Source organism: Daphnia pulicaria, chromosome 8 (assembly GCF_021234035.1).
Source record: "Daphnia pulicaria isolate SC F1-1A chromosome 8, SC_F0-13Bv2, whole genome shotgun sequence".
Classification (NCBI taxonomy): domain Eukaryota; kingdom Metazoa; phylum Arthropoda; class Branchiopoda; order Diplostraca; family Daphniidae; genus Daphnia; species Daphnia pulicaria.
In genome coordinates this window covers 8,766,967-8,793,883 of record NC_060920.1, presented here as the reverse complement: position 1 = coordinate 8,793,883, position 26,917 = coordinate 8,766,967, and the positions used below count along the sequence as shown (strand labels likewise).

Sequence of the window (26,917 nt, the reverse complement as noted above, 5' to 3'; positions counted from 1 at the left end):
ATACCACATCCGGAATACATGAGCTAACACAGCCATGATGATGTGATAATGGCAGCAAACTTAGTTTGTAGGTTACAACTTACAGCTATACGAAAATCCAGGACTGATCGTTTTCAGTTCCAAATTCTACTAATATTTAAAAATCAATTATAAGTATTTAATAATATCCAGCATCGTTGGAGTCTTGGAGACAAAAAATTTATTGAACGAATACAGCATAATACGTTAGTATATGGAATATATCGGGTTTTCTCTTTCAGATAAGAGATAAGTAAAAAAAAAACAAAAATTTTTCTTATTTTTTTTTTAAATGTGGTGTTGGCTTAAGGTTGTAAGAAAGCTACAAATTTGTGAGAGCCGAGTTTTAAGCTTTTTCGACAGTGAATGGGCGGGGCTTATGTTAGTCGTCTGCTATTCGTTTGTACTCTTGTGGCTCTCTATTCTCGAAAGACTTGACGCACAGTGAAAGCTGAACAGTCAGTGGTGTTTCATTCGTGGCTTGAGTAAGACACGAAGAAAGGTTTGTGTTACACCAAACAGGAGATTAACAAATCTAGCAGAGATATTACGTACTCTTGTGGTTGATCTTACGTGAGGGGAACTGTGTGCACTGCAGACGACGCCTCGACTATCAACCAAAAATGCCTGTTTTTCACACGAAAACCATCGAAAGTATTCTCGAGCCAGTGGCTTCTCAGGTAATTGAACTTCCAAGAAAAGTCACTGACTGGAATTTTTGTTTTGTTTTTGACAACATGTTGGTAACCAGACGTGTTCATGTCTGTCGGTTTTAACGCTATCGCCCTTGTGTTTATCATCTGCTGGTAGTTTTTCTTTTTGTTGTTTGTGTTCGTCGCTAACCTCTGGCCCTCTCAATGAGTCTAGATGTGAAAAAGAAAAAAACCTATTTTTACTCGCCAGTTCCACTAGAAGAAAGCCGTCGAACCTCCGGCTATATTTAAAACACTCGGGGTGAACCGTCTCGAAGAAGAAGAGTCAGAAGCACTGGGACTTTCGTGGGGTCGAGATTCCTGGTCGAAATTCACCCTTATTTAACAAAAATACCTCCCCTATTAGGTAGTCAACCAATCATTTTCATGCTGGTCGTGATGACCAACGATTTTAGGGCGTTGTCTCTCATCGCCTTCTCGTATGGAATGCAAAGAGATGTAGCAGAATGTTGTTGGTTTGGTGGAGAGTTGCTGTCGAGCGGATGAAGTGGAGCCCCGTACGGTATGACCATATATAGTCAAGGTCGACTGCGCTCCTCTGTTGTTATGATGAAAAGGTAGCCTGTAACTTACCTAGAGGCCACAGCTGTGTGGTTTTGTTGTCTTGTAAATTCGGTCTTCTCTGGGACCTTAAACTCTATGCAAATTGCACAACGTGTCTCGAAATAGGCTTAAGACTTATTAACGTTCGTGATAGCATTGCCAGTCGCTTCCGTCAAAGATTACCCAACATGAGATAGTCGTTGTCAAGTGGTTCCGTTTCCTACGCGCGTTTCTTTCCCTACTCTTTCAATAAGTCATAAAGATATGCGTGTGGGGGCAGTCTGTGTGTGTGTGTGGAATAACGAAAACAAAGTAAAAACGAAAACCCTCGAAGCGATTAGGTGTCGGCTCATTGAAAGAGCCTAGCAAACGAACCTTCTATGGCGATGGCGACTGTTTTTTTCCCAAAGTGGTTCCACCCTTTCTGTTCGTATGTGACTTTGATTTTCTCCCTTTTTCACGAATTTTTAAGCAACAACTCGATAAAAGGCGGAACTGATTTTAAATTAAACCTTGTTGTTTCTTGATTGGCAGGTTGAACGACTTGTTATTCTACATGAGGAGGCCGAAGATGGAAACGCCATGCCAGATCTGGAAAGGCCTGTGCACGCTGTATCGGTTGCCGTCACCAATCTCGTTAAGGTCTGTGTATTTTTTGGCCTTTCAAGGATAAATCCCGTGAAATCGAACATTTGTCTGTATTCAGGTTGGCAAGGAGACCATACACAGCAGCGATGACGCCATCCTTAAGCAGGATATGCCAGCATCATTACACCGAGTTGAAGGGGCCTCTAGATTGTTGGAGGAAGCTTCTTCCATGCTGAAGGCCGACCCATATTCGGGACCCGCTCGGTAAACCATATAAAAACGCGCAACAATATTAATGTGTTTCTGTTAAATTAACGCCTCGTTATAAAAACAGGAAGAAGTTGATTGAAGGATCCCGTGGAATTCTCCAAGGAACGTCATCACTTTTGCTTTGTTTCGATGAATCTGAAGTTCGCAAGATCATCCGCGAATGCAAAAAAGTTCTGGACTACTTAGCCGTAGCTGAAGTCATTGAGAGCATCGATGATTTAGTCCAGTTCGTCAAGGATGTGAGCCCGTGTCTCACGCGCGTTTCGCGTGAAGTTGATGCGCGTCAAAAGGAGCTGACGCACCAAGTCCATCGTGACATCCTTATCCGCTCACTGGAACAGGTCAAAACCCTGGCTCCTATTCTTATTTGCTCCATGAAAATTTTCATTCAAATTGTTTCTCAAGGTAAATGAAAGAAAAATTGAAACTGAGTGAAATTCAGTAAATTTAAATTTTCTTTGTGATTTTGTTTTAAGGTGGCAAAGGCAATGAAGAAGCAGCAGAAAACCGTAACTACCTAGCCGGTCGTATGACGGATGAAATCAATGAAATTATTCGTGTCCTGCAATTGACTACCTACGACGAGGACGAATGGGACGCTGATCAATTGACCGCAATGAAACGTGCTTGCAATGCATTGGAAAGCAAACTTCAAACCGCCATCGATTGGCTTGAGGTAATTATCATTTATACGAGTAATAGTTGTAGTTATTTTCTATTGTTTTCATTCCTTAGGACCCCCATGCTCGCGGTGGTGGAGTAGGAGAGAAATCCATCCGTCAAATCATTGAATTGGCCGAGAAAGTTGCTGAGCATTCGCTACCCGACGACCAAAAAGCTCTTCGTAAGCTTTGCTCCGAATTGACGTCTCTGACTGACGCCCTGGTTGAATTGCGCGGTGACGGACAAGGTGCCACCCCCCAGGCGGAAGGTCTAGCCCGCAGTATCCGCCACAAGTTGGGAGAGTTGAACAATTTGGTTCAAACGGCTGTCGCCAACGCTGAAAAGTATGGAATCCAACAACCAGCTCACACAGTGGCCGGACGATTAGAACAAGCTCGCCGTTGGTTAGCCAATCCTAGCGTCGACGATCGTGGTTTAGGACAACAGGCTATCGCATTGATTGTCGAAGAAGGAAGAAAGGTAATCAAGCCTTGCTTTCAAAACTGAGGTATTTGTACTTAAGAAAGAATTGATTCAGGTTGCCCAAGGACTTCAAGGTGAACAACGTGCAGAAATTCTTGCGCTATGTAATCAAGTTGACTCGCTATCTCGTCAACTCGGAGATTTGTGCCGCTCTGGACAGGGCAATTCGCCTCAAGCACAAGCAGTTGCAAAGTATGACATATTTGTCGTGACTGATTTTAAAATTTTTTTAAATAACGATAATTTTTTCTTCAGGTTGTTGTCGCAGAAATTGGACGAACTCAAGGATAAAATCCAGGGAGCTTTGGTCGACCGTGTTGTTGAAGACTTTATTGACATCACTACGCCGTTGAAACAGTTTACCGATGCAGTATTGGCTCCAGAAGGTAACAAAGTCGCGTCAATATTCGTCATTTGAAACGATTTTGAACAATTTGTATGCACATTAGGAACTCCGAATCGTGAGGAGAACTTCAAGGACAAGGCGGGAGCATTGAAGGGATTTTCAGCTCGTGCTGCTCAGACGGCTCGTATGGTTGCTGCTGGTGGTAGCAATGGAAACAAGAAGCTCTCAGAGGCTTTGAACAGCTCAGCAGGCCAGGTGGAAAGCTTGACACCACAATTGGTTAATGCTGGTCGCATCCGGATGACCTACCCAGAAAATAAGGCCGCAGATGAGCATTTTGAGAACTTGCGTCGTCAGTACGCTGATGCCATTGCCCGCACTCGTCAGTTGTGTGACGAAGCTATCGATTCGGCCACATTTATTCAGCAGTCGGAAGAACTGATGCGTCGTTGCACAGCCGAATGCGAAGATGCTATCGGCCGCCAGGAAGCGCAGCGGTTAGTCGACGGCACATCCCAAATTGCCCGTCTGGCCAATCGTGTGTTGATGGTAGCCAAGCAAGAAGCGGACAACTCGGAGGATCCCAAGTTTATTGGAGAAGTGACTGGTGCTGCAAACCTTCTGCAAGCCAGTAAGTTTAGAGTTTTTCCGCATTCTTTCTGTTTGTTTTGTGAAAATTTCTAACTTTGATATTTGCTGCAGACGTAACTCCAATGGTTCAGGATGCCAAGGCCGTGGCCACCAACATGCGAGATCAAGGTTCGATCAATCAGTGGCGTGACTCGAATAAGAAACTTCTCGAGTCCGTCGGTAAAGTGCGCAAGGCCGTAGCCGGACCTGATCCGGTCCCACCGCCACCTGACATGTCTTCACTTAATCTGAGTAAGAAATAATCGCAAATTGGCAAAAAAAAAATTGTACAATTAATTTAATGCATTTTCTGGCAGACGCACCTCCTCGTCCACCATTGCCTGGCGGTGAACATCCTCCACCAAGGCCTCCTCCTCCTGAGACGGATGACGAAGATGAAATGTTCCGACATGCACCACAAGGAGACCAGCCCATCTTGGTATTTACATTTTCTCAGGAAACGTTGAATTTGATTAATCTTTTGAATGATTATTAAGATGGCTGCTCACGGTTTGCATCAAGAAGTGATGCAATGGTCTTCCAGAGACAATGAGATCATTGCCGCCGCCAAAAGGATGGCCCTCTTGATGGGTCGTTTGTCCCAGCTGGTACGTGGAGAAGGTGGCAGCAAACGTGATCTGATCGCTTGCGCCAAGGCCATCGCTGAGGCGTCAGAAGAAGTGACGCGGCTGGCCAAGGAATTGGCCCGGGAGTGTACAGACAAGAGAATGCGCACGGTATACTCTATTTGTGAATCTTTTGGATGAGCGAATATAAATTTCTGACATGTCTTTGTCATTCGACTTTTAGGCACTGCTACAAGTCTGTGAGCGCATCCCGACCATCGGCACTCAACTGAAAATCCTGTCGACTGTCAAGGCTACAATGTTGGGAGCGCAAGGAACAGAAGAAGACCAAGAGGCAACTGATATGTTGGTTGGTAACGCTCAAAATTTGATGCAGTCAGTCAAGGAGACTGTGCGCGCAGCCGAAGCTGCCTCGATCAAGTTGCGCACAGACGCTGGCATCCGCATGCACTGGATCCGTCGCAACCCTTGGTATCAATAGTATTGACGTAGCCAAGGGGTGCACGCGAAAACGCACTGCCAATGGAAGAGGATCTTCTTCGTCACCTACACGATTTGTTGAAATTTATTCTTTGAACGCTTTGGCGCCATCATTTTCATTCATCCAGCCGCTTTTACTATACGTTGTTATCGTGCAGTGCCACACACATAAGAATTCCTCTAACCACTCTTCTACACATCGTCTTTTGTTGCTCCTCGTTATGTGGTGCTCTTTTTTCTAATGATATCATCGGCCTTTGATAGAACTTAAAATCTTCCTGTAAGGGCTCTATTTTCAATTTTCTTTTCTTTACGAACATCGAATTAAAAATATTTCCGCGTGAGCTGAACCAACGTAAACCAACAGAAAAGCAATCAGCCGCCGATCAGACGTGACGTGCCAAACTTCATATTGACGGCGACGAGTTTAATAATAACATTTTGTAGATCTACTCCCGCTCATTTTGGGACACGATCTGCTATCTTATTGTTGTAGCCTCAAAATAATACACACGGGATTTTAATATCAATGTGGTCACACACCCTGTCTGTCCTGTTATTATAAAATTCATGGGCGCTGCACTGCCGTGAATTGTTAATTTTAGACACTATTATCATGAAGTTACGGCAATTCTGTTGTATCCGTATCGTTCCAACTTTGGATATGGTTTCAACCAACTTCCTTAGAAGAACTTTTTCGTAAGAAAAACTGGAGGATTCACATTAAGTTTAGTATATTGTCATTTGCTAGGAAATATGTGTATTTAGGGAATACAGAATACCTCTAGAGAAGCTACAATGGCTATAGGAAACTTGTTTTTATGGATATTTCTTAAACCGTCGTTCAATAGTAGATTGCTATTCAAATTCGGGAAAATTTTCCAACAAATGTCCATTCAGCATTGCTAGATGGCAGCACTTGCCAGTACACTTCGAGATGTTTCACGGATCTTTCACCCAAAGCTGAAAATCAAAGCGAGCCCTTCATGAGAACCATGATGGCCGCCTGACAATCAGATTTCTCAAAGTGACACTGTTTTTATCAGACGATGAATGATTTCGTCGTGAATTTATAATAATTGAATCTCGGACTAGCGGCATATTTTCAATTTACACTGTGCTGATCGAGACGTACTGTTTACAGCGAAAGGACTCGTGTGGAGTGGACGCATTTCCGGATCTATTGTGTTCTTGTGGGCTTCACTCTGACCAAACGACCGAACTGCTGGATTCGATTCTCGAAATTCTTAGTTGGGAATACGATGACCATCTGATTTCGATGACAAGCTGTGCAACTAGTTTGAAACCAAGTTTTACACTGTTTATACTCATTGTTACATTATTTTATTCATTTGCATTTCATCAAATTGTTTGTGATGATGGCTGCTAGCAATGTGAATTCAAACCACAGCTCAGCTCACTTGTCAAAATCAAATGCCACATTTTCTTCAACCAAGACCACAGAACAAACCAATGCCATGGATATCGAGCAGCTTCAACACATGATTAATTGCACTGTGAAGGTTTGTCTTTTATCATTTGTTGTGAGTCTACTTGTGTTTTGTAATACTGAATTCAATGCTCATAAATAGAAAAACCCAAAAGCTGAATTAAGCAAATCCGACTTGCTTCGTCTGTTGGGCTACCTGGAAGGGGAGCTTCAAGCCAGAGATGTGGTGATTGCAACATTGAAGGTAATAGCAATAAAATTATTAGCTATATGATGTTTATATGATTCAGGGAATTGATTTATATTATTATTATCCAGGCTGAACGCGTTAAACAGCAAGTCAGCCATGCTCGTTATGGACGCATTCTACCCGTCAACGACCCGTTCATCGCTCTGCAACGTGATTCACGCTCTGCCACAGTTGGTGGTTCGTCTACCGACGACACGGCTCTTTTAAAAGCTGTTACCGAAGGTCCTATGGCAGCTCTGGAAGCCCTGGTAGTCCAACATAGAAATTCTCACGTTAATCTCATTCAAGCCATGCAAGACGCCGAAGCACGCCACTCACAGGTATGTTAACTCGTTGATTCCGACTACCTCGTTAAATTTTCTGCATGCGTCACGCACTTTGGTTTTGCATCTCTGCCGATGAACGGAAGACTTTCCCTGCACGTCCGATATTCCAGACACGGTTCACTTTTTTTTTTTCTTTTCTTTTTTGCATTAACGGCTCGGTGATTTGTGTTCAAAGACATGTTAAACCTCGTCTGGAATATCGTGACGCCTTTTATTAATTTATTCATATACATTTTTTTTTTGCTTCCTGTCAATTGCCGTTTTCCCGTATGATCCTCAATTGATCAGTACAGAAGTATAGACTGTAGTCACACACGACCCTTGTCTCTGCCACACTTTCCCTATTTTCTCTTGGGTTTCTTACCATTAGGTGCTTCGTGAATTAGACGACGAGAGAAGGAAGCATGAGCATGACACTGCCCAAGGTGACGACATCACTTACGGATTGGAAAAAGAACGGACGAGACTTCGGGAGGTAAGTCAATAGGAAGGACGACCTGACGCGCACACCTACGACTGTAGTTTCGGGCGTAGGCTACCCACTTGCTATTCCCTTCTATAGTTTCAGTGTATACTTTTTCCTTTTATTTTCTTCGTCTTTAGTTAGCAAACTATTTGAAGGGAAATAAATGGATTGAATGTTATTTAAAATAGGAACTGGAGGTGGAGAAGCAATCAAAGAAGAAACTCGATAAGGACATGAAAAAGTTGCAGGAAACATTGGACGAAGAACGGCAGAGACAAAAACAAATTGTTTTGTTGTTGTTGGCTGAGCGCAAAAAACTCATTCTCAAATACGTCGAAGAAAGGAATAAATCAGAAGACTTGGCTCAGATCCTGGGAGAGGAGAAGGGACGGGTCGACACGATGGCTGAAGGTTTGGAAGAAGAGAGCCAAAAAGCTTTGCAAATGGAGGCAGAGTTAGAGAAACAGCTGGCTCTGTTTGACACTGAAAGAGCCCAACTTAAAGCCCAGCTGCAACGCGAAGAAAAGAGGACTAAGGAACTGGAAATGATTATTGACAAACTTCACACAGAGGTCGACAACCTAAAGAAACAACAAGCAGAAGCTCACCAAGTGGCCATGTTCCAAGCTGGACTCAATCAGCCCAATAGTCCTCCCAGAATTACCACAACTAATCGAAACAGTTTACCCCCGGGAACTTCGACCCTTATATCTCCAGCTGGAGGTGGCGCCATGGGACCCCAACTTCCTTCAAAACCCACAGTTGTCCCTCCGCAAACTCCTCCGCGTTCCGTCAATTCTGCGGGTAATTAATCATGTGACGAAAATTGGGAATGGTAAAATAAATTTGACATTGTAATTATAGTCGTAAGTAGCAGCCCAGTCAGTATACCACGTACAAGCCCGTCAGCTCCAATTCCGCTCAATTCGGCTACTGGGCTCGTTGTACTAGGCACAAGCGGAAAAGTTGTTCAGCCAATGGCTCTCGTTAGTAGCACTCCAGTCCAGGCACCAAGTGAGTTTTTTTTTTTTTTTTTTTTTTTTTTAAATACATGTACCAGGGATATTATTGTGATATTCCTATTCTAATGATTACTTTTATTTTTGAAGCAACCGGAATTGCCCGAGCTGTTAGCCCTGCCTCTGGAGGAATCCGCAACATGCAATATAATTTAGGAGGGATGAATGCAGCTAACATTAGTTCATCCGGGTCTTCCAGAACTCTGCCTCCACCACCGGTTTCGACTGCCACCACAAATAATGAAGTTGGCGAATTGACACCGGTAATTGAAAATTGTCCATTATTTATGGAAGCTTGAGTAAAGATTACATAGTTGATTTTTTTACATACAAAAGGCGAGCCGTGGATCTTCCGCTGGTACAATGCAGTCAACTTCACCGCGAGTGGCCGTTTCAGCCTCTGCGGGCACGAAAGTCTTCACTACTACCAACAATGAAGGCAAAGTTACTTTCCACGTCACGACGAGCGCCACTTTGCCGACATCCACATCTGCTGCATCCGCAACTGGAACGGCTACGTCTGCTCAGCCCACAACGCCCAAAAAGTCGGCTGCTCTTGCACGAGGCATTCCACCGCCAGTACCACCCAACAAGCCGGTCATTCCTCCGAAGAAATCTTCCACAGCCACTGCAACATCCATGGCCAGCAGTTCCGTTTCAGGTCAGATGATCAACCCGGTGGTTATATCTTGTTCGAATAACCCACAGGTGACTACTGTAGACCATGGCCGGCCAATCAGCTTAGAAGTGCATCCAGTGCACAAGGCTGGCCAAGTGGGTTCGCATCAGGGTCTCAAGTTCGGCATCACCATTTCGAAAGATAAGATTCAAATCAGCAGCAATCCTCCTGAACAGGGATTAGCGGATCAAGAGGTCCGTGAAGCTGTCGTGCAGGTGGGTGATGGTGTAGATGATGGTAGCCGTGACAGCCAAGCGCCCGGGCATGAGATTTCTCACGACAATTCTTCTCATTCCCCTCTTTCTCCCTCGTGTCTTGCTTTGCTGGAGAAAGAACTGGAAGAATTCCAGCAGCTCCTCAGCAGCATGGCTACTACCCCCAATTCTTCTTTCGCCCCTTCATCTCTTCCTTTATCAGGTAGCTGGAGAGCCGTCTCACCCCTTTTTTATAGCAGCACTTTGCTTCCAAACGATCCGCGCTTTCACTTTGTACGTCTGCTTCGTTCCGGTTTTAAAGGAGGTGGCTCCATGTTAGCAGGGGACCTTTTTACAATGTAGGTGTCGTCAAAACTGCCACATCCGTGTGGAAGTACATCGTGATTGGTTTTGGGCGGCCACTCCTTGATGGAGAACGTCACATTCGTGTCGGTTGTTTGCCATAATGAATTATCTTTATTTCCTGTCCTTGGTGCATTCCAGGTATACTAGTATAGTCTTTCCTCATTCAAACTCGTTCTGACGAACAGAGAATCAAGTTAAAAACGGGTTACAATCGTTTCTGATATCATTTTAAGTGAACTTCGTCTGATTTTTGCTCTATCTTCGGAACGTGTAACATTTATTTTGTACGGGAATTTGACGCGTTTTGTTAGTTTTTTGCCTATTGATTACGTGGACGGACGTGATGTTTTCGTTAACGTATGCTTTGTGTGTCTTAACATCGTGTCCAAGAGGTTGCGAATGCTTTTGAAACAAACAGACTTGGATTCTTGTGTTTTAAAGAAAATTAATCCATTGAAATAATCTTGAACACTGCTTTTCCATAATTTTCCGCACTTAACTTATTGCTGCAAGAGTTGAATGGGTTATAATCCATAAGCCCTTTTATGTGAAAAATTCCACAGTAGACAAAAGTTGCTGTAAATTAATATTTCTAGCAATGATTGACAAAATGCATTTGAACCCAAGTCTGGTGCTGTGCTGATTTGAATGTTTACAGTGAACAGCTACTGTTTTTAATTATTATCAATTATTGTACGAATTTGCACATCTAACCTCATTTTTTTTTCGCTTGATCAGGTCCCGCTGGTTTGACATCGTCCGCATCTTCCAGCACTCCTGCGGAAGAGAGCAGCGGCGTTATGCTGCATATGGGTGTTTGAGATGGCCCACATATAAAGGACCAAGAAAGCCACTTAAAATATTTTACACGACAGTTGCATCTTAAGCAAAATTGCATTGTTTTTAAAAATTCAATCGTGAAATATTCAATGATTGAGGATAAGTTAATGAAGAAGAAAACGCGTCGGTTTTATTCGTCGTGTCTAGTCGTTTTTCATTTCCATCCTCTGCAAAATTACTCGCTCTCCTCTGTCTCTCTTATCTCTCTACCCCCATCTGTTTTAAGTAAATTGGGCGTGAATGATTACCTGACGACCATCACTTCTCATGTGCACGATTTCAATTGTTATTTTAAATGAGTACTTCCTAACCTGGCGACTTTACAAAAAAAAAGAGCAAAATGTTTGTGTGTATGCGTGTTATAGGCATATCATGTAATTCGAAACTGACGTACTATATATAATTACCTCCCCCGGATCGGTCCTTCCTTTCTACATTTATACTCGGAGCCCCATATCCTTGTAAATATTTATACATAACATTATCTATACATAGACATGATAAGCGGGAAAGCGGCAGCTTCACGAGCTTGGGACATCAGGCGAAGTGAATTCCAATGTTTCAGCACACCCATTTTGTGACTTGACGTGAAAAGACGACAGACCTCCCCTAAACTGAGTCATAATTCTTGTTGTTACTGTATTTACTGTATAAATAAAAAAAGCTAGGAACGTAAATGACAAGTAAACATGGAATTTGACGACGTTCAACATTTCAATTTTATTAACCTGCAACAGCCGAAATTTTCTCACAGGCATCAAACACACGCATACACGGGGGAAAAGAGGATTTCACAAGTAAAAAAAAACAAAAAAAAAAACAGTTTTGACGAAATTCAGGGCTCTTCGGTGACGATTTCTTCATTCGACTGTACGCTTCCTGTTCGCTCTCCGATTTTTTCGACTTCTTCTACATCTTCGGGTTTGCTTAATGATACTGGATTAATTCTCTCGTTCACGTTTTCCTCGGTATCCTCTTCCGTCATATCTTCATCACTGGAGTCGGATTCGTCCCCGTTTTGAACGACTTCATCTTCATCGTCTGGTGATTCGCTGGATGAACTAGAACATTCTTCACTGGAAGTATCAGTAGAAGGATTTCTCAGTCTAACCTGTGAAATCAAAATGTTTTACTTGGATGTTTCTTAAATGAATTAATTGGAATCTTGTACCTTTTTCCCATGCATGGGACACCAGACTCTGAATTCTTTGATTCTTCTATTCTTGTCCTGCATGCACACTATCCGATGATGCATCTGATTCATGTAGACATTGGAGTCACACATTGACAGTTGCTGTTCAAGGTTTTTCACACGCTCCTCTAGACTTGATATTTTCTCAACAAGATCTTCTTGGGTCCAGTCAATTGTTGTTTCAGCTTCTCTGGTGGTCCTGTACACATTTTCAAAATCTTGCTGGAAATAAGGAGACCAACCAACATCATCTCTGGCACCAGGTGGGGTAAAGCCTTTATCAAAGTCAATAAAAAATGCTGAGTTCTCATGATCATCTATGATGAACTGTGTTGAGTTCTGGGGTGCTTTTGGGACTTTAGCAGGTCTCAGCAACCTTCTACCTCCACGAGTTGCCAATTTGTGAGGATGTAACAGAGGATGGGTTTCTTTGTGTAGCATTTTGAAATGTTTTCTTAGTGGTTCACCATCTTCGAGTAACTGTCTTTCCGTCTGTGGGGCGACCACTTCGGGGGTGATTGGGTCTTGATCACTTGTTGTCTCCAGCGAACGATCGTTTTTGTCTTTTCGTCTTTTACCACCCGCTTTACGTCGATGAGTTTTCTTCTTCGTTAAAACTTCAGCATTCTCCATTTTTGACATCAATGTTTAAATTTTTTTTTCTTGCAAAATCATTAACACTGAGTGTGTAGGCTAAACAGTAGATATTCAAATGTTATTAAAGTACAAACAAATTCTTTCACCAAATGTCGAACTTCGCAGAAGCGAATGTCGAATGAAAATGTGTGCAGTTTTAGTTCAAGGCCTACCAAACGTCCATATTCTATTACTACATAAGTATAGTTTCCGAAGGCCCATTTGCTTTCGTATGGGTGTCGGGCAATGGATGGAACAGAACAGCAGAAGAGTCTCTCAGCAAGTTTGCAACCCAACTGATTTTTTATCGAGTTTCTTCTCTACTTGCTTGTTCGTATTTGTTCGTCAAAAAAGTACTTCTTCTTCACACAAGAGGCGCTACTTGAACGTGTTCTTCGGCAGAGAAAGCATTGTTTGGCCTTTCTAGTACTCGGAGCCTATAGATCAACCAATTTAACAAATAATTAATAACGAACAGAAATGGTTTAAGAAAAATATTTTTTTTGTATTATGTTATTCACAACCTCCGTTTATGAGAATATTTATAGGGGGGAAATATGACAAAGTAAACATCCGTCATCGATTCTTGTTTCTAACGAACGGCAATAGCGCATGATTCTTGATTTGTTTTTTTTTCGACTGAATAGCAATAGTGAATTTATTTTGTGGGATTCCTATTAGGCTACAACCAGAACGTATTTTCATCATGAATAAAATGCCTTATAAATTGCGATGTTCCATGCCAGGACATTCGAAGGACGTTCGGAGTGTTACTGTTGGAGATTTAATGGAAGAATGCATCGTATCTGGTTCCAGGGACAAGACTGCAAAATTATGGTTGCCGGAAGGGTATACAAATTGATTTATATACATTGTCATTATTTGAAATAGCTTGATTACATCTACAATCATTTTTCAGTTTGGGATTTGTCTGTGATCAAACATACATTGGAAGTGAAGGTTATGTCTCTGCTGTTGCTGTTGGTGGATGCTCAGATAATTTCCCCAGTGGATCTGTCATAACTGGATGTCAAGATGGGAAAATTAGAGTTTATAATCCAGGTGCAGTCAATCCAACATCCACCTTGACAGGGCATACAGACACTGGTTGGTTATTATATTCTTAAAATTTCATAATATTTTTAAATGATATCATATTTTTTTTGTTTTTTTTTTTTAGTTTGTGCTCTGGTTACTCGCCCTGGATTCTTATTAAGTGGTTCATGGGATAAAACTGCAAGGCTTTGGCAATCAGATGGTTCTCCAGTTGTAACTCTTTCTGGACATTCTGCAGCTGTCTGGGCTGTAGAATTTTTGCAGTGCAGTAGTTCTGCATCTGAATCTATACTATTGACAGCATCTGCAGATAAAACCATTAAAATGTGGAAAGGTGATTCACCATTTCAGAGTTTTAAGGGGCACACTGACTGTGTCAGAGCACTTGCTGTCTGTGATTCCACTCGGTTCTTGTCTGCTGCAAATGATGCAACTGTCAGATTGTGGGTCACAAGTGGAGATTGTATTTCTACTTTCTATGGACACACAAATTACATTTATGGGTAATCTTTTTGCTTTTTACAATCTGAACTTCCATTAACTGCTGGACTTTTTCTTTTAATTAGATTGTCGATGATGGCTGATCGCAATACTTTCGTCAGCTGTGGTGAAGATCGTTCTCTGCGCATATGGAAATTAGATGTGAGTGATGAGTGTCAACAAACAGTCTTCCTTCCTGCGCAGAGTATTTGGTCAGTCAGCGTTATGAAAAACGGCGATATTGTCACAGGGAGCAGGTATCAGTTAAAATCAAGAAAGTGATTTCAAATTGAAATGACTGCACGTTTTTCTTAGTGATGGATTAGTTCGAGTATTCACACAGAGCTCAGAACGAACAGCTAACCCAGAAGTGTTACAAGCTTTTGAGGAAGAACTGGCTGCCACGTCTTTAAATGCACAGTTGGAACTGGGGGGTATCAAAGCTTCAGAGTGAGTTTATCATCATTTTTATCTAAACCCACTTCATTTGGAAGGAATAATTTACTAAATTTATACGTTTCTCCCATAGCTTGCCTGGTCCAGAGAGTCTTTTTGAACCTGGTACTAGAGAAGGTCAAACAAAAATGGTTCGTCACGGAGAAACTGTTTCCTGTTATAGGTACATTTCATTTTAGTCACAAGGATTTACTTTTTTCGTCATTCATTTTCTGCTTTTACATTAGCTGGTCGTCAAGTGATGGTCAATGGACAAAAGTGGGTGACGTAGTCGGTGCTGCTGGTCAATCAGATTCAACCAAGAATCTCTATGAAGGGAAAGAATACGATTATGTTTTTAGTGTCGATATTGATGAAGGCAAACCGCCATTGAAGCTTCCTTATAACACCTCCGAAGATCCTTGGTTAGCCGCTCAAAAGTTCATACACAAGAATGATCTCAGCCAGTATTATCTGGATACAGTGGCAAACTTCATCATTACCAATAGTAAGAGCGGAACTAGCAGTGGTGCATCAGAGAAATCAAGCGAAACATATGTGGACCCCTTTACTGGTGGTTCACGTTATGTTCCATCTTCTGGGAATGCTCTGTCGAATTCAGCAATGTCTCAGGGAGAAGATCCATTTACTGGTTCTGGTCGGTATATCCCACCCGGTCAACCAAAGAAACCGGAACCTGCTTTGTTCCCAGTCAAAGAATTCCTGCGCTTCGATCAAGCGAATATTGAAGCTATTTCAAGTATACATTGGTTAAACATATTATTGTAGATCAACAACATCTATATTTTTTTATTGTTTTAATTAAATAGCCAAACTAAAAGAGTTTAATGGCAAAGTCGATCCGAAACTGCAGCTGGCTGATTCCGATTTATTGGCATTTATACGATCCGCTGATCCCAGTTCTACTGTTGAAGGAATTCCTCATTTAGAAACATTTCTTCGTTGGCCATCTGGTAATATTTTTGCCATCATGTTTTGGAAAGAAACTAACTAAATAATCTTATTTTACAGATAAGATGTTTCCTGCTTTGGACATTTTACGACTAGCATCCCGCCATTCTCGGGTAGATCGAATGTTAATTGAAAAGGAAGGATTGCTTGATGTAATGCTGGCTATTTCTCGCTCGACCGTCCCGAACTGCATGATGATTTTGAGGACAATTGCTCATTTACTCATCCATAATTCTTCACAGCAAATACTAATGGATTATCGCGAAACAATATTTGCAGCAATCTTAGCGGTAGTAACGGAAAGTGACCCCTCATTTTTAAAACACTCCCAATGGAAACACGTTGAAATATCTGTTTCGACCGTTATTCTTAACTATGCCGTCCTTATCCATCTAAAACCTTCATTCGCTACAGTAGAGGCTAAAGCAAGTCTGATGAGCGCAATTGGCGAAATTCTATCAAAACTTCAGGAGGAAGAGGCATTGTTTAGGACTTTAGTGGCAGTTGGGACTCTTTTGTCAAATGCTGATGACTCAGTTGCCATTGCACATTCTTTAGAACTTAAATCTAAAATTGACTACTTCCAGAATATTTCTGGTAAAGTGGGTGAATGTTCTAAACAAGTTTTAATCCTTTTGAAATAATTTTGTAATGCATATGTGAATCCTGTATTAACAAAGTGAAAACATGAAAATGAATACAGTTGGAAATTTTTCCTGAATTAATTCTTCAATTTTAACTGATATTGAGTTCAGTATTAGCAGAACTGTTCAAATGTTAGAAATTTTCAGTTTGCTGTCTCACAGGCATCAATCCAGTCATTATAAACATCCACAGCTTCTGATAGGAAATTGATAGTAGTCTGGAAATCTTCAAGGCAAACTCTGCATGTGATTCGACCAGTGTTGCGTGTTTTATCCCTGAAAATAAAAAAATGTCTTCATATCATCTGTTGTAAAAATATTTAGATTTCAACAGCACATGATCAAGGCTTAAACTTACATTTTTACTTCACAGGACTTTTCGTGGTTGCAAAATGGGCAATTGAATTGCGTGTCCAAGGGCTCGATGGCTTTGCGCTTAGTGGGAGGCTTCCTTTTACTCTTTCTCTTTCCCATTGTTCGTTCAATCAATCGGATAAGCGATATCAGTTAATTTGTTTTGTACTGTAAAGTAAATTGTGAATTCAATAAATAAGAAGAAACAATATCCAAGAACAAGCAAAAAACCTCGACCGTTGAGCGTCGTTCTTTAGTAAACAATCCCGATGTTGCCAGTATGTTTTGTACTTGGCGACACGAATTTTACTTACTTTGTTTCGTTTTAAAATCCCATTTGAAATAAAAACTTATTTTAAAATTATTAGCACACGTTCTTATTTTAATTAATGTTCTTAAGCAATAAGAATTTGAAAAATAAATGATAAAATAAATAAACTTGACAACCCTCTCAAAGACCCACGCCTGGCATTCTTGTCGTTCGAGCGAAAACATTTTCATTCCTCTATTCCGTTGCAATTTTTTTAAGAAGTACATCAAATTATCAAGAATGGACGTCAGACCCAACAGCACGATTTACATTAATAATCTCAACGAGAAAGTCAAGAAAGAAGGTACGAACTTGACATAGTATTTGGAAAATATGAAAGAGACGTGTGAAGATGAAATCATTAATGTGTTTTTGAACGTTAACTACCTGAAAACCTTTGTCTGTGTAGACACGAGTTATTCACACTTTTCTAAATAATATCTTATTACATTTTTAGAACTGAAGAAATCATTGTATGCGATTTTTTCCCAATTTGGACAAATTCTTGACATTGTGGCTTTAAAAACTTTAAAGATGAGAGGACAAGCCTTTGTCATTTTCAAGGAAGTAACTTCAGCAACAAATGCCCTCAGAGGAATGCAAGGCTTTCCATTTTATGATAAACCTATGGTAATACATTTTATTCTTTCTTTTTTAGTTAAAAAAAACTATGCCCTGTGATGATTCTTATCCTTGCTCTCTCATGTTTAATTACGTGTGTCGAAAAATCTGGCCCCCTCTTTAGGTGCTTGTGTTGCCCTTTAGTGGGCTGAGGGTTTTACTAGTAGATTCAATAGGGTTACAAGTGTATACATACTTGTCTCTTGAATTTTTACATTTTTTTTTTTTGCAGCGCATCCAATATGCAAAAACAGATTCTGATGTTATTGCCAAGATGAAAGGAACATTTCAAGAGCGTCCTGCCAAACCAAAGCCTGAAGGAGAACCCAAGAAGAAGAAGAAGAAGGAAAGTAAACAACAACAAGTTGTCACTCCTGGAAGCTTTGGTGGCCCAGCTACTTATGGATATCCAGCAATTGGAGGAGCTGGAGTTCCTGAGCAACCCCCTAATCAAATCTTGTTCTTAACCAATTTACCAGAAGAAACTAATGAAATGATGTTGTCAATGCTCTTCACTCAGTAAGATTTTTAAAACCCTAACTCGAATAATTTCCTAACTAATCGTTTTTTTAAACAGATTTCCTGGATTCAAAGAAGTTCGATTGGTTCCTGGTCGTCATGACATCGCCTTCGTGGAATTCGAAAACGAAGTTCAGTCAGCTGGAGCTCGAGAATCCTTGCAGGGATTCAAAATCACTCCAACTCATTCAATGAAGATTTCTTTTGCTAAGAAATAATTTTGTGTTTATGGACTCATTGAAATTGTTTCTTGAATTGACAATTATAAATGGGAAATACATGCATTGCACCCATTGCTTCTTCTGACCGAAGAGCATTGCACAAATGGGCATCACATCTGTGATACCTTTTAACTACTAGTTTTGTTTAATCATTTTAAATATTCAATTTTGGATAGAAACATACAAGATATGTACTTGTTTAATCTCATGTAAGTTGAATATGTAGGTGTGTTCACTGTGTTGTGTGTGGAATGAAAGTAAAATTTGATAAGGGCGCGCTAATGTAAGGCAACAGTGGCTACAGAATGGGCCAGCAAGTTGCACTGTACCGTACTAAATTCTTGGAGGGGATTCTACACCTTTTCATTCTTGAGTATTTCAGAAAATGACTCATTTTCCGTTTTGCTTTCTGCATGCACATAGCGGGTGCCAGCATTCCAACAAGATGTGAATTTAAGACAGATATCCGTTCATGTTGTAGTTGTCAAGTGATTCCAGACGTTTCAGCACCTGGGCAACAGTGCTGGACAGTGGATTGCTGAAAGGGAAAACACCCATTTGGTAAGGTAAACCTGCCAGTTATTCAGAATGTGTTTCTATTCATTGTGGACACTACTAGGCTACATACTACAAGGCAACAGGTCAATCACAAATGATGGTGAAGATGAAAAATCCATTCCACACTACCCTGTCTCACAACAACAGCCCCACTCTAGGGACTGGGCATCTAATTAAATTAATATTCACCTGTATCACCCTTTTAGTATCACCCTTTATTCCTGTAATACTGCACTTTACCTTACCTGTGATAAATCTTTCGTTTTTTCTGTAGGTTTTGATGGCCATTGATAATTGGAGAGCAACATTGGAATGCGGTAGCGCACTAAACGAAACTGGCAGCTCTTCAAGAGAAATTTCGTCATGTTAAAATTATCATAATTGACGAATATTCAATGTTGAGCTTGACCATGCTTGGAAAAATTGACGCTCGTCTTCGTGAAGCCAAAGGCAACAACCTTTTTTGTGGTGGGCTGACTGTTATTTTGGCTGGAGATCCAGCTCAGCTTCCTCCTGTGGCTGCTCCTTCCCTCTATTCCCAATCAACAGCACCGTTTGCCAACGAGGGTCGGGCCGCTTACTTGGCTTTCCAATCCGTCATCAAGTTGACAGAAGTTCGACGACAACAAGTAGAAGATGGCGTCATTGACCAGCAAACATTCCTGGACACACTCAACTCTTTGAGAGAGGGAAACTGTTCCATAGACCAGTGGAAATTCCTTCAAGCAAGGAATCCGGAAGCCATTGCCAACTTTGGCACTGATTTTCAAGATGCGACCTACTTGTTTGCCACAAACGAAGCTGTAAATCGCAGAAATTACTTAAAACTACCACAACTTCAAATGCCAATCACCCTTCTACGGTCGGTAAATATGCCTTCAAGTGGCAAGTCAAAGCCATCTGATCAGTTTCGAGGGCTTCAAGTTGAACTGTACCTTGCGATTGGAGCCCAAGTAACGTTAACATCCAACATCAACACGGCTGTGGGTCTCACTAATGGTGCCAGAGGTACCGTGGTTGACATCGTCTATTCCAAACAGCCCAATGTTGATCTGCCTGATTTCATCGTTGTTAGATGGCCTGATTATACCGGTCCTCAATTCTTCTCTACAACCATGAATAACGGCGTTTCAACTCACAACTGTATACCAATCCCGGCCATATCCATACGGTCTGATGACACGAGCCACATCAACTGTATTGAATATTAACCCTTCCGTACACAAGTAATCCAAAATGTTGCTACAAATAAAAGAAATGTGTATTTTTAAAACTTACTTTTCATTTTTTTTTCAAATTACAATATACTTACTCGACTTCTCGTTGCGGTAATTCACCATGAACACGTTCCACGACGACTGCTTTTTCAATTCCAATATCATTTGTTTCTGCCTGTAAAATATATATTTTTTTAAACCATTGTAATATAACAAGAAAACTTTTAAAAAACTAAACATACTTTAACAATTGTGTAGATCAAACGTTGTTGTGGTGCTAGGGTGATAACAGAGTTTGGAAGTTGGGAATCGCTGGAAGCGTTATTCTTTTTCAACTGACGTAGTTTCATTCTTATCCATTGTGTCTCCAGCAAATGCGTCGTGATTTCATTGGCACTCGAAAGTTTCGATATATTTAGTGCAATCACATGAGTGATTCCATCCGTAACTTTAGGAGACCCAACAACGCGACAAAACATTCCTTTTGAAAATTTAGTGTTGTGTGAGTCAATCTTTTAAAAACACAGTGAAAAGTTTTAAAAATTAATCAGAAAATATATAGATTGAATACATTAGTTTACCGCAGATCCAATGTCAACCCAAAGTAAAACCTCGATCTCGCCCGTATCGTCTCTTATCATGTAGGAAATACAATTAATTTTTGGTTCAATTTTTTCTATTGTACCAACCAATGTGATCTGAATTACAAAAAAATACAACGAAAATTGGTATTACAAATAAAATTGATGTACATGGGAATATCGTACTAGTTTGGCTTCACTGTCTTCGACGTAAACTTTCCCATTGGAAGACTGTAGAACATCTATAACATTAACTGGCATCATTATAGATAGAAAAGTCTTGATCCAATTGAGATGAGAAGATATAAAAAAGAACTCAATAATATATCAGTAATTACTGCTGTGAAAGCAATTTTAGATGGGAAAGGTAAACTGCTACAACTAGAGCAATTTTTCGGGAAAAAAATGGAGAAGAGACCATGAATGTTCAGCAGAAATAGTTGTAGACAAAGAAAGGATATTACAACATTGCCAAGTTATTCTCTATTGCAACAGCGTTGCCATTTTAATGAACATTTAAAAAAGAATATTGATGAAATTTCTAAATTCTGTGTAACACAACAAAATCAAATAAAAAAAGAATTTAAAATGATAATGTTGACACATTGGTACTATTTCGAGACATTTGGCCAACTGTGAAGCTTTTTCTGTTTGTTCCAACACCATTACTGTGTTTTACGATAAAAATCTGAAATTTCATCCTGTAGGATAAAAAAATTAACTTTTCACCTAAAATTGAAACTTTTATAAAAATATTTACCAAAATCTTCTGATCCTTTGTTATGATTGTGTTGTACCTCGTCGATATCTTGAATCGATAAGCATCAGAGGCAACAAACTTTTTGGCAGACTCCGCCGTTTCAAATTCCATTAACGAAGACACACCATCTTCGGTTTTCTTGTGCAAAAGAATGTTTGCAATGCGTCCAAATCTCGTGGCGTGTTTCAGCATTAAAAGAACAGTTAAATTGGGGTCGTGTCCCTTCCAAAATACAACCTTTCCCTTTACAGATTCCGTCATCTTTGGCGCTTTTGGACGTGGTGGCCCTTCATTTCCATCAACTTTTTGGGCGGGTTGCACACAAACCAACGCGGTTGCACACGATGGGGATTCCCGTAGAGTTTCAGAAGGGGAGATTGATGGATCGTTTGTCATGTTGCTTTCCAAACATTCGTCATTCACAACAGAGATTCTCTGTAGCACAACGGAAATATGTTCCCATTTTGGACCAGCGTGAATCACAGCTTCTTGGAAAAGATTCCTTGTTTCGGTAGCTGTGTTTCCGGTCATTTGAATTCCGTTGATGGAAGTAACGTCTCGAAATCTGAATGTGTTGTTAACTTCTTTGTTGACATATTCCATAAACTTTGTGAACTCACACTTTAATGCGACGCTTGCACGAATGTAGTGAGGAATTTTAAAGACAACAGTCTGGCACAATTCAACTGATAATGGCAACGACATCGTTTCCCCAGCTTCTTTTTCTAGAAAAAAGTAACAAAAATTATGAAATAATTAGAACACATAAATTGAATTAAATTTTACCAAAGTGTGGCAATTCTGAAACAGGCAAATCTGGGTGAAATCTAGCCATGTGAGTTTTCAAACCATCTTCAGTAAATGTTGTGATGTGGCAACTTTCGCAAGGATAACCCATTTTAAAAACATTGTTGTTGCAATTTCTCTCATGTCGTAATAGATTATATGAATCCTTGAATTTCTTTTTGCAGTCTCGGTATTAACAATAGTGTTTCGCTACCCTTTTCTTCGGCTTGTCAACAGTCAAATAATGGTAAACAGTATTCGATTCTTCCACTGAAAGGTTTTTAGAAGTTTCTGAAATTTTTCTGTTCAAATTACGAATTTGCAAGTCTACGACAGATTGTTTCTCCAATTTAATTTGCCGTCTTCTCATTTTCTCACTGTACCACAGTGATTGTTCGTTTTCGTTCATGGACTAGATAAAAAATTCATGGCGCATTAGATTGGGAAAATGCAACTATCAATAACATTTAAATTTGGTTTGGCAAGGTAGAAAATATTACCAGCCATAACTCCCTTATTGGTTTACACATTCTTTTGTTTAGGTTGATACCAGTAAATTCACCAAGGTAGTTGGCCATTGTCTGACATGCGGAAAGTTCGATGCGCTCCAAATCTTGTCTTTTGTGAATAAGAATGTAAAGCTGCTTCCATTGGTTCACCAATTTCTTTGCCGTTTCATTTCCCATATTGGGCTGGATCTACAATAAATAAATGGATCTCAGGTAAATGGACGTAACAGATGTAATTGCATGAGAGAGCTGACTATTCCATTTAAAAATCTGCTGCAAGACGAGCAGTATGAATAATAATTCTGAAAAAATTACAACACAACCATGGTGATATCCTTTGTTGAAAAGATTAAAACTTGCTGCAATTTTAGCAAAACAAATAAAATAAAATACTGCTACTGTAAGAGAAATTAATGATAACTTTTTTGAGACATAGAAATATAATTAAAAACTTTTGCAAGTACATTTCAAAAAAATAGAAGATTAATGGACTATATTTGATGGACTTTATATATGATGGACTATGCCATTACGATCACAAGTGATTGAAATGAGTTACTTACAAATTTCAAAGACGGATCTGGAACAAGTGGGTTGAGGTTGAGAGCGATAACTTCTACAATTAATGTAGTAAGCTCCACGTTGTTATGCGTTCCCGTAATGGTCAAAGAGTTTCCATTAAATTCAAGTGTAGTTTGAGATGCAGTTTCTATTTTTTTGAAAATCTCATCTTTTAATTTTTTAGTGGAAGTTCCAACTGGAATAGTGACAGTTGTTGAGATAAAACCTGTCGACATGTCTTCCACAACCAACTGGGCTTCCTCCTGAAATATAATTTACAAGAAAACTATTATTAAGTACCCAAATGTGACAAATATAATTTTTATGTTTACCAAATCAATTTCTACTGGTCGAAATGCTTCATCAAAAAAGATACTCGTACCAAAATTATCAATGGTTTCCCATACAACGTCCCGGAAATTCATGTAATTGGATTCAGTCACCAACTGGAATACTTTGTCCCCGTGCTAGAAATTACATAAACAAGAAAAGATACATAGCGTGTCACATGAATATTTAAAAAACGCAATCAATACTAACTTTGTAAACGGTACAGAATATATGATCAAAGAGGAAGACACCAACTTCTCCATGTGTCATCGTTTCACAAATTTCTTGCAACCCATTTTCGGTTAGTGTTATAGAATTGAGAAAAAGATCAAGTTTTTCCATTCTTGGCAAGTCTTCGTCAAGACCAAAATATCTTAGGTTCACCAGCTCTTGTTGAAGCTGCGAATAACTTGAGTTACCTACCAGCGATATGGTTTCTGGCTTGTTTGGTAACCACGCATGGTATAACGAAATGTCTAACATGGCAAACAAGTCTCGTTCCATAGAATTCACAAAATGTGTACTTGTAGTAAAAATTGGATCAATCATTACATTCTTGGAAAGGAGGGCGTTTATAGTGGCTTGAATTGTTGATGGATTAAAAACCAAGTTTTGTTGGTTTGATCTTTTGGTTTCCAAAACATCCTGCACATAATTTTCCAACAAACGTTCAATTTCGAAAATGCTAATTTTTCCATTAACCACTTGTGGTAACTCTACTTGCTGTCTAATCAACAAAACGTTTACCAATGCAATCAACGCGCAAGATCCCAATTGGTTTTGAAGCAAAATGGTCCTAGTCACACCGTTGATTTTAATTTCTTTCAATAGAAATACATTGTAGTTGAGAGACGAATTTTTGAAGGGTTCATCACCGTCAAGACTCAACGAGTCAATTTCCATGTCGTCTTCCAATCTGTTGCTCATCTTTGTTTTAAAATTTGATATGATCAATTAGTACAAATACTGCTGCGTGTAGAGCAATAAAAAATTACTGAAAAAAAATTTACTGTTGCTACGAGAGCAACTATGTAAATACACACTTGCTATTTCAGCAATTGGTGCTAAAATTAACTTTTGCTGCAAGAGCAACTTTGCAATTTGAGCAGTTTTAAATAAAGTCCTAAAAATGACGGCACGATATTTTGATTTCGTTAAAATTTGGATTAAAAATGGGATGGGAACCATGAGGAGGGTGCGATCACACGACGTAGTGCAAAACGAATGATCGGTTATTGGTCACAAAACGACAGTGGTCGGTTATTGGTCCTGGAAGAGATGCATCGCTTCCAAATGAAATGTTTAAACGTTTTAGAAAACTATTTTGTCATCACAAATTTAATTAATATTTAAATATTGCTCTAAAATATTTTTGTTTATTTAAGTATTAAATAACTGGTGAATTTTGATGCGAAATAATATTTGTGGCAAGGTACTTATTTTCTGTCGAGTTAACGAATTGTGTTTAGGGATTTATAAATTTGGGTATTCTTTCCTAGATCCGATTCAACCGTTTCTTGTTTGCCTAAAGCAATTCTCACAGTTCACATTTGTTTTCACGTTCATCCCGCAAGTTCTCTTCATTGCTCGCACAACGCAGCAGTTTTGATTCGTGACGTCTGAAATTGCTCACATCGCAGCAGTTTTTCATCCTGAATTTTCTCATCATTGCTTGGTAATCACAGCAGTTTTCGTTCAAACCTATCAAATTGCTCACATTGTAGCAGTTTTTTCACAGTGAATTTTCTCCTCATTGCTCGATCAACGTAGCAGTGTTTTGGTCGAAACCTCTTAAATTGCTCAAGCCGCAGCAGTTTCTCGCCATACGTCTTGTTCTTCAATCTGTAAGTCTACGTGCTTTGTATATTTCGTATCAAAATGTCTCTGAAAAAGAAAACGTCACGTCTAGCTCAATATTTGTGTAACTAAACTCGTATTAATTTTATAGTTTTTCATTTTCATTTAATTTTTGCCATTCGCAGTCATTAGTTTATGGATGCCCCCCTATAGAAGCTAAATTATTTTTAAATCAACGAGACCCACCCTAAGCTTCTTAATTTTTTCGTTCCATTTTTGCATTTTCTTGTTTAATTAAGTTGCGTCTTTGTCGCCAATTTTATTGAGAGTATAGTGCTTTTAAGTTATTTTTGCTCCAGTTTCTAACAAAAGTAGAATGGTTTTCATTTCTTTGCTCTAGCAGCAGAAAGATATTTTTACTTTTTTGTTTTTTTGCTCAAGTGCAGCAAATTCTTGGGCACTCCATTTAGACTTTGCAACATCCACGTCCAATGGTTATCCATTTCGAAGGAGAAATCAACAGTCTGCATCACTGTGAGTTGGTATTTCATGTTTCAAATAACGTGCAAATGATGATGACTAATTAAAGTATTTGCATTTTCAGGTCCCAAACATGGAATCCGAGCCAACTACAATCAATCGACTGGAAACGATATTGGAACTGGAATCGACCGGTGCCCAAGACATCATTGCATCGCTTTTGTTTGCCGATATCAGCTATGACCATAGCATCCAAATGTCTACACTTGGCTTGCAGCACTAGAACCAAGCCATGGATCTTCGTTTTTCTGGTAAGTTGCTTTTTTTTTACTGTGAATTCCTATTTTCAAATACCTTTTTTTTCTTTTATCCAGGTGAACCTCTGCTGCCAAAGACGCCACACGTCTTCGTACCATCTTCAGCCTCCAGCAAAGTTTTCGGCTCAATACAAGAGCTAGCGTCTGGTGCAGAGCTTTTAATACTTTTCTCGAAGAATACCAACGGCGCTGCGTGGAAGGTGATGTTGACGAGTGGAGGTTGGAGTTTGAAAACAGCTTAAAACTACAATCGCTTCTCGTCCTACGAAGAATTTGTAGTGCTGCCAACAAAGTGGCCTACATTGGCAGTTTGTTAGATATAGCTATTGATTTGTGGAAGCCATCACCCATCCAAGATGAACAACAATTTATTGATTTGTGTTGTGTTATTTTTGAGGAGTTTATGGGCGATCATTTTCACAACAACTGTTGCCAATTTTGTTCGAAACATTCGTAAACATTGTGTCTTTTTTTCACAAATCATGTTTAGATTTAGCTGATGGTGACCATTTCCCAGTTGCATATCTTAAATTCTTCGCCACGTCTACCAAAGTTATGTGTTATTTCCCAAAATTTTTCCAAGATGCGGAAGAGATGTGTGATTTCCAATTGCCATCACTTCAGAACGGTCATGCCATTGAAGAAGTATGGGATGTTGAATGTTGCTCAA

General features: G+C 39.8%; 8 protein-coding genes across 13 annotated transcripts in view; 4 read left to right on the top strand and 4 right to left on the bottom strand.

Annotated features, from left to right (window-relative positions):
• Window positions 1–26,917, bottom strand: part of LOC124310854 (tyrosine-protein phosphatase 99A-like) — a 691,797-nt gene that overhangs the window by 466,186 nt on the left and 198,694 nt on the right. The window lies entirely within an intron of this gene.
• On the top strand, window positions 438–5,851 carry LOC124310907 (vinculin-like). The gene is made up of 13 exons (XM_046775059.1): window positions 438–698; window positions 1,809–1,916; window positions 1,981–2,126; window positions 2,197–2,537; window positions 2,609–2,808; window positions 2,868–3,275; window positions 3,334–3,470; window positions 3,534–3,664; window positions 3,728–4,255; window positions 4,327–4,506; window positions 4,572–4,693; window positions 4,752–4,991; window positions 5,065–5,851. The coding sequence occupies exons 1-13, from the start codon at window positions 642–644 to the stop codon at window positions 5,320–5,322; spliced, it is 2,856 nt and encodes a 951-aa protein (XP_046631015.1). The 5' UTR covers window positions 438–641; the 3' UTR covers window positions 5,323–5,851.
• Window positions 6,274–11,328, top strand: LOC124310933 (CTTNBP2 N-terminal-like protein). Of its 6 annotated transcripts, none has more exons than XM_046775102.1 (9): window positions 6,275–6,844; window positions 6,914–7,015; window positions 7,090–7,341; window positions 7,718–7,822; window positions 8,002–8,617; window positions 8,678–8,827; window positions 8,923–9,095; window positions 9,169–10,064; window positions 10,810–11,328. In XM_046775102.1, the coding sequence occupies exons 1-9, from the start codon at window positions 6,698–6,700 to the stop codon at window positions 10,955–10,957; spliced, it is 2,589 nt and encodes an 862-aa protein (XP_046631058.1). In that variant the 5' UTR covers window positions 6,275–6,697; the 3' UTR covers window positions 10,958–11,328. The 6 variants fall into 6 exon arrangements, with proteins under 6 accessions (XP_046631060.1, XP_046631058.1, XP_046631062.1 ...); XM_046775106.1 differs by having other exon boundaries at window positions 6,276–6,844; window positions 9,169–9,928; XM_046775107.1 differs by having other exon boundaries at window positions 6,278–6,844; window positions 9,169–9,726.
• LOC124311303 lies at window positions 11,607–13,050 on the bottom strand. Its single transcript, XM_046775741.1, has 2 exons — window positions 12,083–13,050; window positions 11,607–12,022 (listed from the first exon to the last, which is right to left on the bottom strand). The coding sequence occupies exons 1-2, from the start codon at window positions 12,743–12,745 to the stop codon at window positions 11,747–11,749; spliced, it is 939 nt and encodes a 312-aa protein (XP_046631697.1). The 5' UTR covers window positions 12,746–13,050; the 3' UTR covers window positions 11,607–11,746.
• LOC124310961 (phospholipase A-2-activating protein-like) lies at window positions 13,344–16,403 on the top strand. The gene is made up of 9 exons (XM_046775157.1): window positions 13,344–13,588; window positions 13,659–13,846; window positions 13,920–14,298; window positions 14,362–14,532; window positions 14,591–14,725; window positions 14,805–14,894; window positions 14,959–15,470; window positions 15,541–15,684; window positions 15,743–16,403. Exons 1-9 carry the CDS (start codon window positions 13,446–13,448, stop codon window positions 16,324–16,326), a joined length of 2,346 nt encoding a protein of 781 aa, XP_046631113.1. The 5' UTR covers window positions 13,344–13,445; the 3' UTR covers window positions 16,327–16,403.
• Window positions 16,327–16,905, bottom strand: LOC124311538 (transcription elongation factor 1 homolog). Its single transcript, XM_046776072.1, has 2 exons — window positions 16,685–16,905; window positions 16,327–16,602 (listed from the first exon to the last, which is right to left on the bottom strand). The coding sequence occupies exons 1-2, from the start codon at window positions 16,798–16,800 to the stop codon at window positions 16,470–16,472; spliced, it is 249 nt and encodes an 82-aa protein (XP_046632028.1). The 5' UTR covers window positions 16,801–16,905; the 3' UTR covers window positions 16,327–16,469.
• On the top strand, window positions 17,135–18,483 carry LOC124311388 (U1 small nuclear ribonucleoprotein A-like). The gene is made up of 4 exons (XM_046775861.1): window positions 17,135–17,294; window positions 17,448–17,620; window positions 17,844–18,130; window positions 18,189–18,483. Exons 1-4 carry the CDS (start codon window positions 17,231–17,233, stop codon window positions 18,346–18,348), a joined length of 684 nt encoding a protein of 227 aa, XP_046631817.1. The 5' UTR covers window positions 17,135–17,230; the 3' UTR covers window positions 18,349–18,483.
• Window positions 20,218–21,143, bottom strand: LOC124311934. Its single transcript, XM_046776300.1, has 4 exons — window positions 20,894–21,143; window positions 20,708–20,824; window positions 20,369–20,638; window positions 20,218–20,301 (listed from the first exon to the last, which is right to left on the bottom strand). Exons 1-4 carry the CDS (start codon window positions 20,969–20,971, stop codon window positions 20,218–20,220), a joined length of 549 nt encoding a protein of 182 aa, XP_046632256.1. The 5' UTR covers window positions 20,972–21,143.

Coding starts and splice junctions, on each gene's coding strand:
- LOC124310933 (XM_046775102.1), top strand. CDS start 6,698: ATGATGGCTGCTAGCAATGTGAATTCAAACCACAGCTCAGCTCACTTG. Junction 8,618..8,677: donor GCGTTCCGTCAATTCTGCGG/GTAATTAATCAT, acceptor TTGTAATTATAG/TCGTAAGTAGCAGCCCAGTC. Junction 10,065..10,809: donor GCAGGGGACCTTTTTACAAT/GTAGGTGTCGTC, acceptor TCGCTTGATCAG/GTCCCGCTGGTTTGACATCG.
- LOC124311934 (XM_046776300.1), bottom strand. CDS start 20,971: ATGATGCCAGTTAATGTTATAGATGTTCTACAGTCTTCCAATGGGAAA. Junction 20,639..20,707: donor GGGTTGACATTGGATCTGCG/GTAAACTAATGT, acceptor TGTTTTTAAAAG/ATTGACTCACACAACACTAA. Junction 20,302..20,368: donor TGATCTACACAATTGTTAAA/GTATGTTTAGTT, acceptor TATATTTTACAG/GCAGAAACAAATGATATTGG.
- LOC124310907 (XM_046775059.1), top strand. CDS start 642: ATGCCTGTTTTTCACACGAAAACCATCGAAAGTATTCTCGAGCCAGTG. Junction 699..1,808: donor TCGAGCCAGTGGCTTCTCAG/GTAATTGAACTT, acceptor CTTGATTGGCAG/GTTGAACGACTTGTTATTCT. Junction 2,809..2,867: donor CCGCCATCGATTGGCTTGAG/GTAATTATCATT, acceptor TTCATTCCTTAG/GACCCCCATGCTCGCGGTGG.
- LOC124311538 (XM_046776072.1), bottom strand. CDS start 16,800: ATGGGAAAGAGAAAGAGTAAAAGGAAGCCTCCCACTAAGCGCAAAGCC. Junction 16,603..16,684: donor AAGTCCTGTGAAGTAAAAAT/GTAAGTTTAAGC, acceptor TTTTATTTTCAG/GGATAAAACACGCAACACTG.
- LOC124311303 (XM_046775741.1), bottom strand. CDS start 12,745: ATGTCAAAAATGGAGAATGCTGAAGTTTTAACGAAGAAGAAAACTCAT. Junction 12,023..12,082: donor GTCCCATGCATGGGAAAAAG/GTACAAGATTCC, acceptor TTGATTTCACAG/GTTAGACTGAGAAATCCTTC.
- LOC124311388 (XM_046775861.1), top strand. CDS start 17,231: ATGGACGTCAGACCCAACAGCACGATTTACATTAATAATCTCAACGAG. Junction 17,621..17,843: donor CATTTTATGATAAACCTATG/GTAATACATTTT, acceptor TTTTTTTTGCAG/CGCATCCAATATGCAAAAAC. Junction 18,131..18,188: donor TTGTCAATGCTCTTCACTCA/GTAAGATTTTTA, acceptor TTTTTTAAACAG/ATTTCCTGGATTCAAAGAAG.
- LOC124310961 (XM_046775157.1), top strand. CDS start 13,446: ATGAATAAAATGCCTTATAAATTGCGATGTTCCATGCCAGGACATTCG. Junction 14,533..14,590: donor GATATTGTCACAGGGAGCAG/GTATCAGTTAAA, acceptor CGTTTTTCTTAG/TGATGGATTAGTTCGAGTAT. Junction 15,471..15,540: donor GAATATTGAAGCTATTTCAA/GTATACATTGGT, acceptor TTAATTAAATAG/CCAAACTAAAAGAGTTTAAT.